The following is a 17,240-nucleotide window of genomic DNA, read 5'->3' on the forward strand; positions in this document are numbered from 1 at the left end:
TTCACATTTTTTTAAATTACAATGTGGAAGACGAGATTGTGGATTTTATTTAAATTCGTTGTACAGTGGTTCTGTTTTTGTATTAGTAAGTAACCTACGGCAAATTACATTGCAGAGTGAAATGCTAATTCCACTACATGTTCTAAACAATTATCTTTTATGCTTTTCTCCCCGATGGTCACTCCCATACAAAGTAAAACAATCCATCAACCTATGTTTTCCCAGCCTTCAAAGCTTTTCCTTAGACATTTCCATAATGACTTTTCATTGCTTGTAAACTTAAGCAAATATATACATCAACATGCCCCAGACTTCAATGATATGTCCTATTTTGGTTTATCCTGATTTCCTGTTCGTTGCAACTAAAATTTCAAAAGACTTCCACACAATGGAGACCTTGGTTGAAAGTAATGATACTGAAGTAAAAATCTATATAACATTATCACATTTAGGAAAATTAAACAAAGTCAGATACATATGGGTCCTAGGAACATGGAGACCACCTGAATTCAGACCTCATATCCTTCCTCAAAACTATGACATCGACAAGAACCAGCCCTTCACCCCTCACATAACCCTCCCCCTAAGAATTAAACAAGCCACCTTTTCAGTATCACTGGAGACAGAATAACACCATGATCTTGAATCGACTAGGGGAAAAAACACCACATGTGAACAGAAAGAAGAAAGAACAAGGGAAGGCTTAAAAGGCTCCATAGGAGAGGAGAGGGAGGGAAGATGGTCCAATGCTGGTCCAAGCCCAAGGACCAGGTGATGGGAGGAGCTGGATGATGGTGGTCCATGACTACCAGCCATGATGGTGGTCCAAAGGCTGCAGGCTGAGGAAGCCAGGAGGGAGGTGCTGGGTCTCCCCAGGTTGCCTTGGTGAACATGGTCCCACAGCAGCCTCTTAAGTCTTGTCAGGAGTCTCTGAAGCCTGGTATCATTTGAGACCAGGCACACATCATACCCTCCGCCTTACTGCTCTCATGAAGGGTCAGTGATATCAGAGCTGAGACGGACCGTCCCCAATCAGTTAATATTCTCACAAAGTGGATATCAAAAGATGTACTTGGAGTTCCCGTCGTGGCGCAGTGGTTAACGAATCCGACTAGGAACCATGAGGTTACGGGTTCGGTCCCTGCCCTTGCTCAGTGGATTAACGATCCGGCGTTGCCGTGAGCTGTGGTGTAGGTTGCAGACGCGGCTCGGATCCTGCGTTGCTGTGGCTCTGGCGTAGGCCGGTGGCTACAGCTCCGATTCAACCCCTAGCCTGGGAACCTCCATATGCCGCGGGAGCGGCCCAAGAAATAGCAACAACAACAACAACAACAACAACAACAACAACAACAACAACAACAACAAAAAAGACAAAAAAAAAAAAAAAAGATGTACTTAATTCTATTGTTTAATGAGTGGTTGGGTCCAAGCACCTTAATAAATATTTATGTCCTTAACAACTATCACTCTTGGGTTTTAGCCCCAAGGTATGGGGACAAGGACCCAGCTCCCTTTGCAGCTCTGTCCTTACCTTTGCAGCTCTGTCCTTACCTCCGTTGAGGGACTGATGGCCCTCAGCCCTCAGTCAGCTCCTGACCCAAGGACACATGAGGACATGGGTCCGCAGAGGACAAGGGGAGGGCTTCCAGCTGAATGTGTGTGTGAGTGCCTGTAAGAAAGGTGTGAGTGTGTAAGGAGTGTGCAAATGATCTTATGTGAGGGTGAGTGAGCATGCTTGCGTGTGAAGATGCTATGGGAGTGTGAGAATGTGTGTGTGAGCACACTTGTGTACAGATGAATGAATGGGAAGGAGTGTGTGGATGTTGTGCAAGGGCCATATGTGGTGAGAAGCTTTGGGATAGGTGGGTGTGCATATGAGGGTGTATCTGTGTGTGGGAGACAGTGCAAGAATTTTGTTAGTTTACATGTAAAGAATGAGTGTGAATGACTGTGTAGGTGTGAGTGTGAGCATGTGTGTAAATATCTGTACACCTTTATGTGTAGGTCTGATCCAGCTTAAAGTCAGTTACAGTAAAAAGAGAACTACATTGTTTAAGAATCTATAAGATTTTAAACGTATTTTTAATGTCCTTGTCTGCTTTAGTCACAACTGATTAAAGCATAAAATTATGCGTTTATTATACATAGAGGCTGTGCAGCTTGGCAGGCAGACATGCACGGGGAGTCCCTGGAACCAGGGCTAAGATCTAACGCTGGCTCTGCCTTTAGCCACATCCTCTCAGCCAACTTAACCTCTCTGTGCATCTGTTTCCATATTTACAAAAAACAAACCCTCTTAAGCATAGGCTCTAAGGGTTTTTGTGAAGATTAGGTTAAATACATATTAATTATTTTATTTAAAATTAACTTTAGTACATAATCATTGCACAAGTCTCTCACACACACCTGCATAACCCCACTCACATATCCGCAATTGTCTTTCACCCTCACGCAAATACCGACCCACACAATCACATAAATCCTTGCACAGTAACCCATGCATATGCACACTCACACATGCACACACTCACACACGGCCAGGCATCCCTACACACACACACACACTCATAATGTCACCCAGACACGCTTTCCCAGACCCCTCCCACACTCACATCATCCTTACACAAGTCACTCACACACACAAACTTAAATACAGTATCAATTCATGTTAGGGGCGTAGAATAAATACTGCCTGGTGAGGAGATTTATTTTTTTTTAAGTCTCTATGTTTTGGAAGTGATGTCAACAGGTAAACCAAAAATAGATGAATATATATTTTCTTCTGAATATAAGAGAATGAGTCGAGATACTTTTGGAAATTTAAAAGGTCTACAAACAAGTTAGGTTGGTGTTAGCTGTTATTTTTAAGATTGCAAGGATTACCATTAGCCTGAAACTTGTCTTTAAAACAGAAAGTACGGTCAAGATCTATCCATAATTTGCCATTTCTGAAAAGTGTTTTGAAAGTGTGGTACTGAAGCCATGTATTCCTCCACTGTGCCGTATCCCACTCGTTTACACGCGTGTACCTCTAGAAGGCAGGCCACACGGATTCCTTGTACAAAACAGCAGCTGGATCTACTTGCACCAAAAGAATGTTTGGCAACCATCACTCAAAGTGTGGATGACTGAACCTCCTCCCTCGTTCCTGGAGGCTATTACCTGTGGGGGGGAGGACCCTACCTCTGTGAGTGATGTTCCCTAACCTCCCCCCCCAGGAGCTGGCTCAGAAAGCCCTGTTACAGGCTTTAATCGGGACTAAGGTTCCCCACCTGGTATGGCCATAACTATGGAGAGAGTCGTTATCATTTAATCCCCAATTCAATTAAGGTTTATCATCTCTATTCTCCCTTTCTATGTCATCTTTCATTATAATAAAAGAATTATTTTACCCATAAATTGAGTTAAATAAACAACATTCATAAAGAGGAAATGAAGTCCTTCTAATCCACTGCTAAGCAAGATTATAATAATTTATTTCTACCCCTAGCAAAATATCTACTAGTGTGCAAAACAGGATCAACAGACATTGATAGATTGAATGGTCTTCAGATATAACGGATGTGTATTTATGTGGATAAAATGTTTCATACAAATAATGCTATTTTTAAAACTCAGAAGTTACGTATCTGTTCAAAAATACATACTGAACACCCCTCCATGGCTGGGGATAAGTTTGTCACATTAATTTTTTTTTTTAATCTGGAATGGCCATGACATTTCTTTGAACCCAATGATTAAAATTAATAGCCTTGATTTTAAAGCATGACTGCCAAGATTATTTGGCTATAGTTGCTCATGCCTAAAAATACTTTTTAATTATTAACGATCAATTATTATTTTAAAAGCTACTCGTCCCCTGCAACAGACTCCCACATCTTGCATGACCATGTCCTGTACTGGAGTTCCTACCGAAACTCCAAAATCAACCTCACCCTTTATCAATACTACGGCTCCAAACTTTTCCACAGGGGAATTTTCTCATCATTTTCCCTGCAGAGAAGATAGTAAAGGGTTCTTAAAGGTACCCATTAGTCCCACTGCAACCAGGGAAATTGCTATGCTTCTGAAATATTATTCGGCTCCCAGAGAAGCAAAGGCCAGTTTTATACCCCAACACAAAGGTCTTTGATTTATTGGTAACTGACAATTATAATACTGTTAGGGTATCCCAACCTATTGAGTTTAATGATAGGTTTTGATACATTTCTACCCCTCTAAAATGACAGCAGCATCAAAAACAAACAAAAAAAAACATCATCTTCTGTGAACTGATACCTATGTGTAGATATAAATATAGTCACATGACTTCTTCCTAAATGTTCCCACTGGAAATATGAAATATAAAAGTAAAAGCATATTTTTCTTATGTCTAACATGAATATTATCTATTTCCTGTCAGACAAATGGTGGTGGGGAACAGGAGAGAAAAATGTTCATTTTGTGTATAAATTTCAATCTGCGGCCGAAAGTTTGAAAATGGACAGGTCAAAATAAAGGTGAGTTTTTGCCTTTACCTGTCCGTGATTCCACAGGAGTCGATCTGAAGGTCACTGAAGTTCCCAAGGGACCCCTGCTGGACTGAAATCAGATCTACCACCTTGTGACTGATAGAAATGAGTCTCATACATCCCTGAAACCCACCGAGTGGGCTTCTACATTTGGATGCGACACTGTTGTCAGGACACCCTGATAAAAACAAAACCAAATTAATCAGGATACATGGTAATGAATCATCACGCAGCATCTTCATTAAAAAGATAAAAGAAATAGGCATTGGGTCACTGAATTAAAAGCTGAAAAAACCCATTTCAGTCAACATTCATTTGGACCAAGCCATACATTGCAATTCATATGAAGTATTTCTCTTTATTACCAGAGGATTCACAGGAAATTACTAGTGTTATAAGAATCATGTGCAAGGACGGTTTAACTTGATCCACATTTTAAAAATACACATATAGGCTCCAGAACCCTAAACATGTCAGCCAGTACCATTAAATAATGTTTGACTTAAACACTGGAACTCAGTCTTTCGGAATGCAAAAAGAGCATGAAAGATGAAAATGTGCATAGGTAAGAAAAGATAAATAAAAAATGTTGAGATACCTCTGTGTTTAAGGCTATTCAGAAAAGGATTTACAATGACTTGGAGTAAAATTACAAACTATTGGGAGTTCCCACTGTGGCTCAGGGGTAATGAACCCAACTGGTATCCATGAGGATGCCGGTTCAATCCCTGGCCTTATTCAGTGAGTTAAAGATCTGGCATTGCCGTGAGCTGTGGTGTAGACATGGCTTGGGTCCCGCACGGCTGTGGTGTACGCTGGCAGCTGCAGCTCTGATTCAACCCCTAGCCTGGGAGCCTCTATATGCCACAGAGGTAGCCCTAAAAAGCAAAAAAAAAAAATTTACAAACTATTTTATTAATTACTTTCCATGTGCCTATGAAAGACATATACATGCATTTCATTAAATCATAATGGCTTAATGTCAAAAACATTTCACTGTTTGACTACTCTTTGCCTCATCAAAGAATGTTCCATTTATATTGATTTTTTTCCTGACATTTATCTAAAAGTTTTTTCTAATTATTTAAATAATAAAGAACTATAATATTAACCATTATTGTCTAGGGTTTAATGATGTTCTAAGTGTTTCTCTATCCAAGTGAAATAAACAATTTTATGGAGTATGAACACATATATTATACTTATGTATTTTTCATTAATCTTTCTTTGCCGTTATGGTTGTCAACCACTATTACAATTTCAAAGAATAAGAAATGAATCAGCAACTTACTAATTCCTGTACAATCCATGCTGGTTTCCTACCTGGGAATTTCCGCTATAATTAAATATTCTGACAGGATATTTCTCCTTCATGCTTTGTTTTCCTAACAAAACACATTTACACAGCAAGGCCAGGATTCATATTTAAAACTGTTATCAGACACACTGAAATATGCATTTTAAGCAATGGAGACTGAGATTTCAAATTTGCTATATCAAGAAAAGGTAATGAAAGCTTTCTGAGTATCAATTTATGGTACATGGTTCTACACACCTTTTCAGTGCTTAAATTTTTTTCTGTGGTGCAGGGTATGGTTAACCTCATGTGATGTGTTTTCTAGATGACTTATTAACCAATTAAGAATGTTAAAATACAAACTGAGGATAATAGTGCAATACGATTTGGGGCAACTACAGTATGCCAGGAATATAAACAGCTCTGCTAATCTTCTTTTCTCCAGGTGGTGCTTCCTGACACATTTCAAACTATTTCAGAAGAAAATGCACTGCGCAGTATGCCTCTAGGGAGCACAAGGAAGCAAACTCAGTGTCACAGGGAAAGGTCAGAGAACTTTACAGAGAGCACACAGGTCATATGATGAGGCCCTTCACACTCCTGGATACAATGTTTAATAAGCAAGAGATTCTGGGTTCAACCCAGGCGAACCTCATTAGTCTACAGAAACAGGCATCCACAGGTTAATGCAACACAACAGCAGAGAGTAGTTCAGCACTGAACCGCTTTGAGATCAAAGTGTTACAATATGAAGATTTCCAGGGATTACTTGATGCGGAATTCACGATGGGGCCATTACTCAAGGCAGGCAGCATCTTACGCAGCCCTGAGGATGGCAGATAAATGATCACTGCAAGTCCCTGGACCAGAAGTAAGATGTCGGGCTTGACTTCATGGTGGTACAGCCAGTACCACCATGGATGGAACATGTCTGATTTCCCCAAGCAGGAAAGTGAAGATTCGGCACGCAGTCTAGTCTCTCAGAGCTAGCCCTGCATGGTGTGTTATTCCATCACACAAAGATTGCACAGGGGGATACACAGAAGTTGGACCTCAATCTGGAAAACCCAGATTTAAAATTTATGGTGTACAAGTGATAAAAGCCACTGCAGTGATTTTTTTGGAAAAGCACACATTTGAGGAGGAAGGAAAAGTCAACAACGATGGGCAGAGAGTGGCACGTGGTGAAGAATATGCAGATTTCTGTGAGTTCTGGGGCAGCCCACCCTCCCAGTATGACAGTCACTCTCTAGGCTGACACAGAAAATAGATACAGCCCAGGCTGGTGGGACAGACCACCCCTCTGCACGGGGGCACTGCAGCCAGGTTAGATGGACTGCTGATAAGATAACTGGAAACTTGAAATTGAATTTAGAGAGAAGCAAATGAGAACTGATGGGAAGTGTCTCAGAACATGGGATATTTATTTACTTGAAGATAAACTGGCTGAAGAATTAACTGCCTAAGGAATGCCTTTCACCTGGAGAAAATAGATTCTAGGAATAAAAAGGACTCTCGTCCACACAGCAGAGATGGGTGATCAACTGTCAGGTTTGCTCTGGGGGTGGGAAGTGAAGAGGGCTTTCCCAGGCTCTGGGAGATCTGGTCACCCCAATGCCAGTACCACTCAGGAAATCAGAGTCCCTGGGCCAGTCCTGCACTTTAGGTGACCCTATCGTAACCCTCCTCCAGCCATGCTTCTGCCCAGGGCCCCAGGAGGCCTCGCAGGGGAAGGTGAGGTGCCCACTAGGAGCCATCTCCCCCTCCAGTCTGCTCCCAGAACTCACGATGCCCAGCCCAAAAGCTCTACTTGGGATTCAGGAAGGATGGACCTCCTCTCCCTGGTCCTGGAGGCAAAAGGTTTGGGGGACGAGGGAGAAGTGAGGCAGCAGGAGGGCTCCCGCTTTCCTTTGGACGCTTGACCCCAACTCTGGGAATGTTAGTGTACCCTGGGGTTTGCAAGCTATGTATTTAATAGTAGAGAATCTTATGCCAAGATTGAACATATTCTGGTACTCAAGGATACCAACTGAGAAGACGAATGAATAAACAGAGATGGGGAGTTTCTGTTGTGGCTCAGCGGAAACGAATCCAACTCGTATCCTTGAGGATGCAGGTTCGATCCCTGGCCTCCCTCAGTGGGTTGGGGATCCGGTGTTGCCGTGAGCTGTGGTGTAGATCACAGACGTGGCTCGGATCCTGCATTGCTGTGGCTGTGGCACAGACAGCAGCTACACCTCCGATTTGACCCCTAGTCCGGGAACTTCCATATGCCACAGGTGCAGCCCTAAAAAACAAACAAACGAGCAAATAAATACATAAATAGAGATGACTAAGTAAACCTAAGATTGGTTGTTTAAGTTCCAGCCCCCAAGTTGGAAATTTATTGTGGGAGCTTCCACAGTTTATTGTTTAGGAACTCAGGAATACCTTAATAGATGTCAAATCATGAAGAACATGACAGGAGGGATGAAAGCCCAATTCAAGACAGGGGTTACCTGAGGAGATAAATAGGTCTGCTCACAGAGCGATACATGGACGTTGGTAATATTTTCTTTCTTAAGCTGGGGAATGCATGTGTAGATGTATATTTTTTTAAATAATTAGTATTCTTTAAATTATATATATGATGTAAGATGGGAGCAATATGAGGTAACTGGGTGTGGGGCATATGGCAACTCTCTGTCTTTCTAACTCTTTGGTAAATCAAAACTATTTGTAAACCATACGTTCATTTAATTATAATGGTGTATAACATGTATCATAAGACACAAGCAAAATCACAGCGTGCACATGTGATATGTTTCATTATAATACCATAGTATGAATAAAATCAATCAAATTTTTCTATGAAAAAGGCACCATTAAATCTGAACACGCAGGATGTAAAACAATTTAAGAGTGATGATTCCATTTTCACGGCTTACACTTTTACGTGGTCTATTATTTTTATCATCTCTTTTTTGCATCATTTAACAAAATTCTTAGGTTGGTTTTTTTTTTTTTTTCTTCTCTCTTTTGGTGCTTCTAAATCTTTTCCTTTAAAGTGAAAGCTCTTTTTTTTTATTTTTTTTATTTATTTATTTTTTGTCTTTTGTCTTTCTTTTGTCTTTTGTTGTTGTTGCTATTTCTTGGGCCGCTCCAGCGGCATATGGAGGTTCCCAGGCTAGGGGTTGAATCGGAGCTGTAGCCACCAGCCTACGCCAGAGCCACAGCAACGCGGGATCCAAGCCGCGTCTGCAACCTACACCACAGCTCACGGCAACGCCGGATCGTTAACCCACTGAGCAAGGGCAGGGACCGAACCCGCAACCTCATGGTTCCTAGTCGGATTCGTTAACCACTGCGCCACGACGGGAACTCCGAAAGCTCTTAATTAAGCTGTTCTAACATAAATCTTCCTTGACTTACGATGTGGTTACATCCTAGTAAACCCACTGTAAGTTGAAAATATCCTAAATCAGAAATGCATTGAATATATCCAACCTACAGAACATCATAGCTTAGCCTCACCTATGTTAAACATGCGTAGGACACCCACATGAGCCAACAGATGAGCAAAATCTTCAAACCCAAACCCTAGTTTATAGTAAAATGTTGCATATCTCAGCTAGTTTGTTGAATACTGTCTTGAGAGTGAAAAACGGATGGGTTGGATGGGAACAGAATGTTCACCCTTGTGACTGTGTGGCTGACGGGGCGCTGTGGCTCACTGCCACGGCCCAGCATCACGAGAGAATATTATACCATACATCACTATCCTGGGAAAAGATCAAAACTCAGAGTCATTTTTACTGATTGTATATTGTTTTGCGCCATCGTAAAGCTGAAAAAATCTAAGTCAAATGTTCCTAAACCGGGGATTGTCTGTATGTCTTAGCACCCGCTTAAGGAATGTGTTCCTGTAGATTATCAAAGTCAATCATATATTCCATAAGGTTTCATAAACAACTTGGTTTATACATGAACCAATCTCCCTAAAAGAAGCAATTATATCTTTTAAGATTGTTGGCATTATGCTGCCTTTCACAATAATGGATTATGTAGGGAGGGGGTTGGTTTGTTTCCTTTCTATATAAAATGAATGATTCATGGTCTGTGTATTTACTGGAAATTCTTAGAAAGGAATTCTATGAATAATGATTTATTAGTGAATAATGAAGACTGGTCTTTCCAACAAATTAAAAAGTTATTTTAGACAGAAGTCATGATTACAATTCAAAATAACAAGAAACACCTCAAGTCCTAAGTAAAAATAAGACTAGTAACAGTTTTACAATTTTGCCTTTCTCATTAATGTCGAATACTGCTTTATTTTAAATTTCCAATGCTAAAGATTCATTTCCATTTCCAAGTTTTATCTTTGAAGGTTTTAGTTCAATCAAACATCACTGGATAAGTAAATACTTCATTTGTTTTTGTTCTTTAAGAGAGATGGCCTGGTATTGATGGTTGATGCCCTAATTTTATCAAATGTTATCAGTGCATTACTACTCAGCAATGAGAAGAGGCTTCTGTGGCTAATTAAGTTAGATTATCTGTGCATTGGTACAATATTGACCTTCTGCACTGAGCAGTAGGAAAACAATAAGGATGCTCTAGAAAGCTGAGAGGCATGATCAGAAAAACACAGCAAGGAAATAAGCCTGCGAAAATCTGAAAAAGATGTACATGTAAGGACCATTCACATTAGAAAAAACATAACAAAATTTGAAAGTAAGAACTGAAGAGGATGGCCTACTGGCAATCAATGTCATTACAGAAATCATTAACCTATGTCAGTCCACCTCAAATAAATGCATTTTAGGTCACAATTTGTCATCCTGATCCACTCAAATTTCCATGTTGAAAGAAAGTGAGACATCATTCCATAGTACTGACATTGGTTAAAACACGATGACGTTAAGACACAGGGAAAGTAACTGCAAATACAGTTCAGTCGCCCATATGGAGGGACTGCTTCTCTTACCTCCAAAATAATAGCTGCCACCTGAATAAATGTGCTCAGGCCCCATGGAAGGAGCAGCAGAAGCCACCTGGCCATCTACCGTCACACTCAGGTAATTCCTTTTGGCAAATAAGGAGACAGAATGCCATTGTCCATCATTTAATCCAACACCTGGGGGAGATACAATCATGCAAAGAGAGAACAGTAAGCCGTGTCGGCAGGTGGTTAGAAGCAGCAATGTACCCATCACTCAGTCAAGTGCAGCACTCCCAACCATTAACGAAAGAAACTAAGAAGGACGAGAAGGACAGGCGGTTGTGGGAAATGTGCAACCTCCGTGTGGAAATGGTGTGTTATTATCTTCCTTCTTTGGGCCTCAGTAGAGAGGACAAAACTCTTAATTCTCAACATTGGACAATCCTGAATGGTTAAAATCTTTCAATTATTCGGCATGGACTAATTTTCAGCTTCCATCATGTAACTGACCTTTTAAAAGGAGGGGTTTGGAAGAGGACAGATACTTCCCAAAATCCTAGGTTATACCCAATAAAAGGAGTTATCTGCTCTTTTGCACTTTGGAGTAGTCATTTTTTTATAATCTGAGATGAGGTTCTGTAGCAAAGTATAGCAAGTCAATCATGAAAAAATAGTTGAAGACCTTGTAATGAATGCTGAAAGTGTAATGGTATAATGCAGAGTTAAAAAATAAGGCCATGTGTAAAACCTTGTTTACACAGCTGATCATCACAATTTGCAGATTGTGCAATTTGCATATTCAGCTACTTGCCGAAATTTATTTGTAGCCTTCAAATCAATACTCAGGGCACTTTGTGGTCACGCACAGAAATGCACAGAGAAAAATGTGAGTTGACAAAGATGCATGCTTCCAGCTGAGGTCAAGCAAGGCAAATCTTGTTTCAGCTCGCAGACGTAAACCTGTCTTCACATTTTTGTACTTTCTGTTGATGATTTTGCTACTTACAAGACCCCCTACACAGTGATGAGGCGCTGTCCAGTGTTCTGAGGTGCAAGAAGGCTGTGATTTGCCTTATGGAGAAAATACATGTGATAGATGAGCTTCATTCAGGCATGTGTTACTGTGTTGTTGGCCAGGAGTTCAATGTTTGTGAATCAACAATAACTACTAAATAAGGTGTCTTCCATCACAATCACATAGACAAGGTGGTGTTGACTGGCTGGCAAAAAATGTTGCAGCTAGAGTCTCACAGGAACAATAGTTCAGTATTTGCTAATTCCATGTTTGCAGCAACTTCACAGAACATAACTATTGCAATTAATGAGAATTGACTCTCTTTACACAGTTCTAATTATATTCCTAATTGTATTTAAATAAGAGAAAGGAGTGAAAGGAAATATCCCTACATACATAGAGTAATTTTCGCTTAAAGGAAAATTGTGGGGTTTTTTTTTTATCATTTTTCTGTATTTTCAGAGTTTTTATATATATATATATGTATATATATGTAAGTTGCTAAAATCAAAAATAAAAGTTTTCTTCCTGTCTATTAAAAAATCTCTGGCTTTTCCTGAGGCAGTCCCAGTGTCATGGATCCATGAGCCTTTCCCTCTTAGAATGAAGCCTACAGGGGTTCTGTTTTGAATACTCAGCAGACAGGTAGAATCTAAGTCGCTCTGTTATACATAAACCAGTAATGTTTACATCCAACAAATAAATATTCAACTCTATGATTCTGATTCTGCAGATCAAATTACTAAAAAAAAAAAGTAAGTATTCTATTAAATCTAGAGGTATGAGTTTCTTCCCTGATATTATATGCAATCTCTTTACTTCCCCAGCTATTTTTGACCATAAGCTTTCACACAGAAAATGCAGGGAGGCTCCCTTAGATGATGAAGCTGTTTGGCCTGGACCCATTTGGTAGAACGCCAGTCCCCTCCTGGCACCAACACTTATTTGGACATTATATTCATGAAGCAAAAATGATTTCCAAAGACCCAACTCTGATTTGGTTGGGGAAAGATAATGAGAAAGACCTAAAAACTGACAAATGAAGAATGTAGGCTAGATACTTTTAGACACATTTTCTAAGAGTGGACTCTGAAATAGATGCCTGACGGCTGAATAGAGTTACATAATCCCTGACGGTATGAGATTGGACTAAAATAAATCATATGCCCCAAATTCGTCATCCTGTGCTTCCTTTAAGGAGATACATTTAGGGTGAAAATCCTTGCACTAAGCTTTGCGTCACTTGGCTGAACACTTCCCACCCTCTCCAGCCCAAACATCTCCTCCTCAAAGTTCGGGGGTGCCTGTATGTACACAGGGCTCTACCTCTGTCATCTCATCTGAGGCTTCCCCTGGGTGGGAAAGGGCTTCTCCAACTACCTGTGGTGGTGGACATTTTCTTTTCTGATCTTCTGCAGCTTGGTACTTTAATAAAATTCAGTAAAAATGAATTACTAAAATCGTAAAGAAAGAAGTGTACAAGCCATTGACTATATGCTGAGATGAGATGCTGCTGCCATACCTTCTTGCTAGAGGAGTTTCTAAGCGCTTACTCTCGCTTTTGCACTCATGTGGGTTTAACGAGTATGTCCCTGAAACAGCGTATTCCAGGGGGCACCTTCTGAGTAACAGTGCTCCAGGTGGCTGCTAAGTGGCTGCAGCAGGATCAAGTCGAAGGCTCGGGGACATCGTCTGTCCATACAGAAGCCAGTGTAGACTAAGAACACAAGTCTGCTAGGACAGCCTCCCTCCTCTGTCATGTGACGTAGGTAAATGCACCCATCTGCCCAGCTAGCAGCTTGCTGCACTGTGTTTGCGGAGGAACCTTCAGTAAGCTGTTCTTGAGCCTCATTTTTAATAGACATCACTTGCTTACAATGAGGAGCCTTTTATTACCCGTCAATGGGATTTATCACTCAAATAATGAAAGACCTGTTTAATTCATTTCACCTCACCCTACCTACTAAAAAGGATACTTTGAAATTTGGATTCTATTTTTCTTTTAAGTCTGTATCTTCTTCCCCTTTAATGTCTCAAGAAAAAGGAGCCCCTTTCAAGGCCACATCACAGTGAAAGAGGGGCAGGAGACAGAGGAATTGTAGAATTTGTATTTTTTCTGATTCAGGGTTTTAGGTAACGAAATGCTAATTCCCGTACACTGTTCCCACCGTTCACAACTTTTGAATCCAGGGGAAGGGACGTGTTGTTGGTACAATCATCAAATAATAGCCGTTTCATGACTATTATTCAGGCTTTATATGTGTTGTGTCATTTAATCCCTGACCTTTCTATTGCTATTCTCATTTTAAACATGGAGAAAATAAAGCTCGAGGATAAACAAGTCACCCAAAGAGGGATTCAGGTGGTGAGCTGATTCCAAAACCCCCACTCTACTCTGTCTGCAGGGCTCGTGGTTCCCTAATTGTTTTGCTCGTGGTTCCCTAATTGTTTTGCTCATGTGTCAACGTGAAGAAAGAGCAAAGAGGCCCCTACCAGCTGGGAACAGGCCTGGTGCTCGCAGGGAGGCCTTGGAGGTGTGGACGCTGGCAGGCACCCAGAGTGAGGCCTTGGTGTTCTCCCCAAGAGCATAAACAAGCTCACAGAACATCCATGTCACACAAGGTCACTCTTTCATTACAACGAAATGGGACCAAAACAATGACAAAAAAACCCCCAAAAAACCCAAACTATAATCTGGTCTAAGCCCAGTCAAAAGCAAGACCGCTCTGCAAATCACAAAAAAAAAAAACCACCAAATCCTCTTCTGGATGACATGAATGACAACTGATTTTTTTAAATCAATTACAGATTTAGCCTTATTTCATTCCTCCATCCTTCTAGATAAGATTTACAAAAAAAAAAAAAAAAAAAAAAAAAACCTTAATCATGCAATCACCCGTACCTCCTGGCAGCATTTAATCCAGAGCAACTTCCCATTTTCATGAAACTTCCCTCCCAAATCAGCTAACATTCACCCAAAATCCTATGACAAGTCATCCCTGACACCTTTGCAATGAGCCTCTTCTACGGTTCCCCTGGGTGAGTATTCTTGTTGCAATAAGCAACAAACCCAGTCTGTTTGACTGCAGGTGTGATCACTGCAGTCTTTGGGTGGAAACCATGGACTATTCCAGCTGGGAGGAAAGACGAGTAAATGGAAGAGTTTGCAATTGCAGGTTGTAGGAGACTGTGGGATTGTTTTTTTTTTTTTTTTTCCATGAGACTGTGGGATTGTTTACAACAACCTTCTCCCTCTCTTCCTCTTTTCCTGTCTCTACCCCTCCTTCTCCTTTTATGTCTCTTTTTCTCTCTCTCTCAGGCACTAAACACACAGACACACAAAACACAGGTGTATATACTCCTGAGGTAGGAGTCCAAAATTGCTACAGAAATATTGTGACAGCCCAGTTGCCACCCTTCTCTCCTGAGTCTACCCTAGGCATCCATGCAGAAAGATGTATAAAGGGGACCAAAAGCCTGCTGTATATGGGAGGTTCTTTGCAAAGGAGCAAAAGGCAATTACACTAAGGCCATTACTCAAGGAGCAGCGAACGGGTTTTGCCTGTTCCAAATAATTTGTAGTGCCCTGAAACCGTGCTGGACATTCCTATATTCACTGAATAGCCACTCACCAGAATTAAAGATCCAAGAGGAAACTAACGGAGGTCATCGCTGCCCATCACTTTAGGGAAAGTGGGAACTGCAGATGGGGTTCTAGGTGAAATTTAGGGATATTCCGACAGTGAAAAAGGGGGAATTTTCAAAAGTGGCTTCTCCTGGGTGAGGCAAATCAAAACAGCAATCCCAGTGCCAAGGCCCCGAGAGTCACGAATGCCTAGTAATTGAAATGGGCAGAAGCCTCTCATAGGCTGCAAGCCTGCCTCTGCCACGCCCTGCCCCTGGGAGCACAAAGCTTGTCTTCAGGCCTGATTTTCACCTTATGGCCAGAGCAACAGCCGACATGTTAAACTCAGAACAGACATCTCAAATGTGACAGCAAAGAATTTGTTTTAAATAGGAAAATATCCCTGCATTGTTCATTAGGTTCTAGATACCATCCGACTGATTTCTGCTTTGTCATCTAGAAAGGTGACAAAGATGGAAAACATTGTGTACCGCGAGGGATTTTATAGTTCTGCTAATATGTTTTATGGTTTAGACTAATACAATATCTTTAATATTTCAAAAATGACGTAGGTTGACGTAATATTTTTGAACCATTCCGAATGACAATTTGCAAAACTCTACACCACCTTAAAAATTTAGCCTGATAATTCAAACATCTGCAATATTCTGTTCTTCCTCAACACAATTTAAACATAAAAACTCTGAGTTCTGAAAACATGTAAGATTAATAATTTGTACCTCTAGTAGCTAAGAAAAATTGAGCCATCCTATACACAAGGGAATGATTGAGTGTAATGTGATACTAGTCCATCAACAGTCATCAATTCTCTTCTGAGTCATTATGCTACATTCTGAACAACTGATTTAATGATCCAACATGGTACCTGTGAAAGTCTTCTCATATGAGAGAAACAAATGGACCACCCACCCATTTAAAAGAGCCTGCTCTCAACCACTAAATGTACTTGCCTCACTGAAACTAGCAGAAGATAGTACTCTAAGAGAAAGTGAAAAAATGGGAATGGGGGACTTGGTGAGTATTGGCTGACTTGTGTTATCGGAAGGGTAACACTTTTACTATGTTGACTCATATTCTGTCCAGGATCTTCGTTATTAGCTATGGATGCAATCGCACGAAGTCATGCGATGTCATAACGGATTATATTCTCTACGGATTGCAACATGAACTTGGAGATTTTTAACATCATTCAGGAGCATCTAGGCAGATTTACGTCTCGCAATTTATTAAATCTACAGGCTTGTAAAGTGTTCAGAAATGAACTGGCTTCATGGGGCTCACTACAACAACGTTTCGCTGAAGCAGCTTCTTTAAGATGTTGAAAATTAGGCTATGAATACAATTACCTCAGAGGGTGTCAAATACATCACAGTAAACTACATAGGAATGGCAAGCTTACGTTTTTTAGGCCCTCGTTTTAGGGAGCCTACCAATGATTAATATGACACTGATTAATTTGTTTCCTATTGTCAAGCCTGCAATCTACCCCATTTTGCGTATGACATTAAAAAGTCATAGCACGGTACCTCTCAAAAATGATTACTGATATTGAGGTTTCAGGTCCCAGATTTAAGCTGCAGTGATATATGAACAGCAAGCACCAACACTAGGCATATTCCTTTGTAGACTTGTTTTTCTTATACTTAGTTTCTGACTGTATTTTAACGTTTTTTTCATCTCCTCGTCAGATAATTTTGGTCATAGTTAATATAGATGAGCAGTGCAATGGCATCTTTAAATTGTTTTTAAAGATCATTTATTAAATCGATGCAGCAATTTACCCCAATGTGACCTCTACTTGCTTGGCTTGGGTATTATTCCATATGTATGAAAATGTGACGGAGATC

At 40.6% G+C, this 17,240-nt stretch overlaps 1 protein-coding gene across 5 annotated transcripts in view; it reads right to left on the reverse strand.

Annotated features, from left to right (window-relative positions):
* Positions 1-17,240, reverse strand: part of CNTNAP4 (contactin associated protein family member 4) — a 278,799-nt gene that overhangs the window by 90,651 nt on the left and 170,908 nt on the right. For all 5 annotated transcript variants that reach the window (XR_014805402.1, XM_084959528.1, XM_021097086.2 and 2 more), the window contains 2 exons: positions 10,778-10,927; positions 4,518-4,689 (listed from right to left, as the gene is read on the reverse strand). Coding sequence is in view for 4 of the 5 variants with exons in the window: in XM_084959528.1 (XP_084815654.1) it covers positions 4,518-4,689; positions 10,778-10,927 (322 nt within the window). In the remaining variant the exon portion in view is untranslated. The remainder of the gene's footprint in view (positions 1-4,517; positions 4,690-10,777; positions 10,928-17,240) is intronic.

The sequence above is a fragment of the Sus scrofa genome, chromosome 6, assembly GCF_054392235.1.
Source record: "Sus scrofa isolate SSC_HxYL_T2T_F1_AM1 chromosome 6, Sscrofa_HxYL_maternal_Yorkshire_Landrace_v2.0, whole genome shotgun sequence".
Classification (NCBI taxonomy): Eukaryota; Metazoa; Chordata; class Mammalia; order Artiodactyla; family Suidae; genus Sus; species Sus scrofa.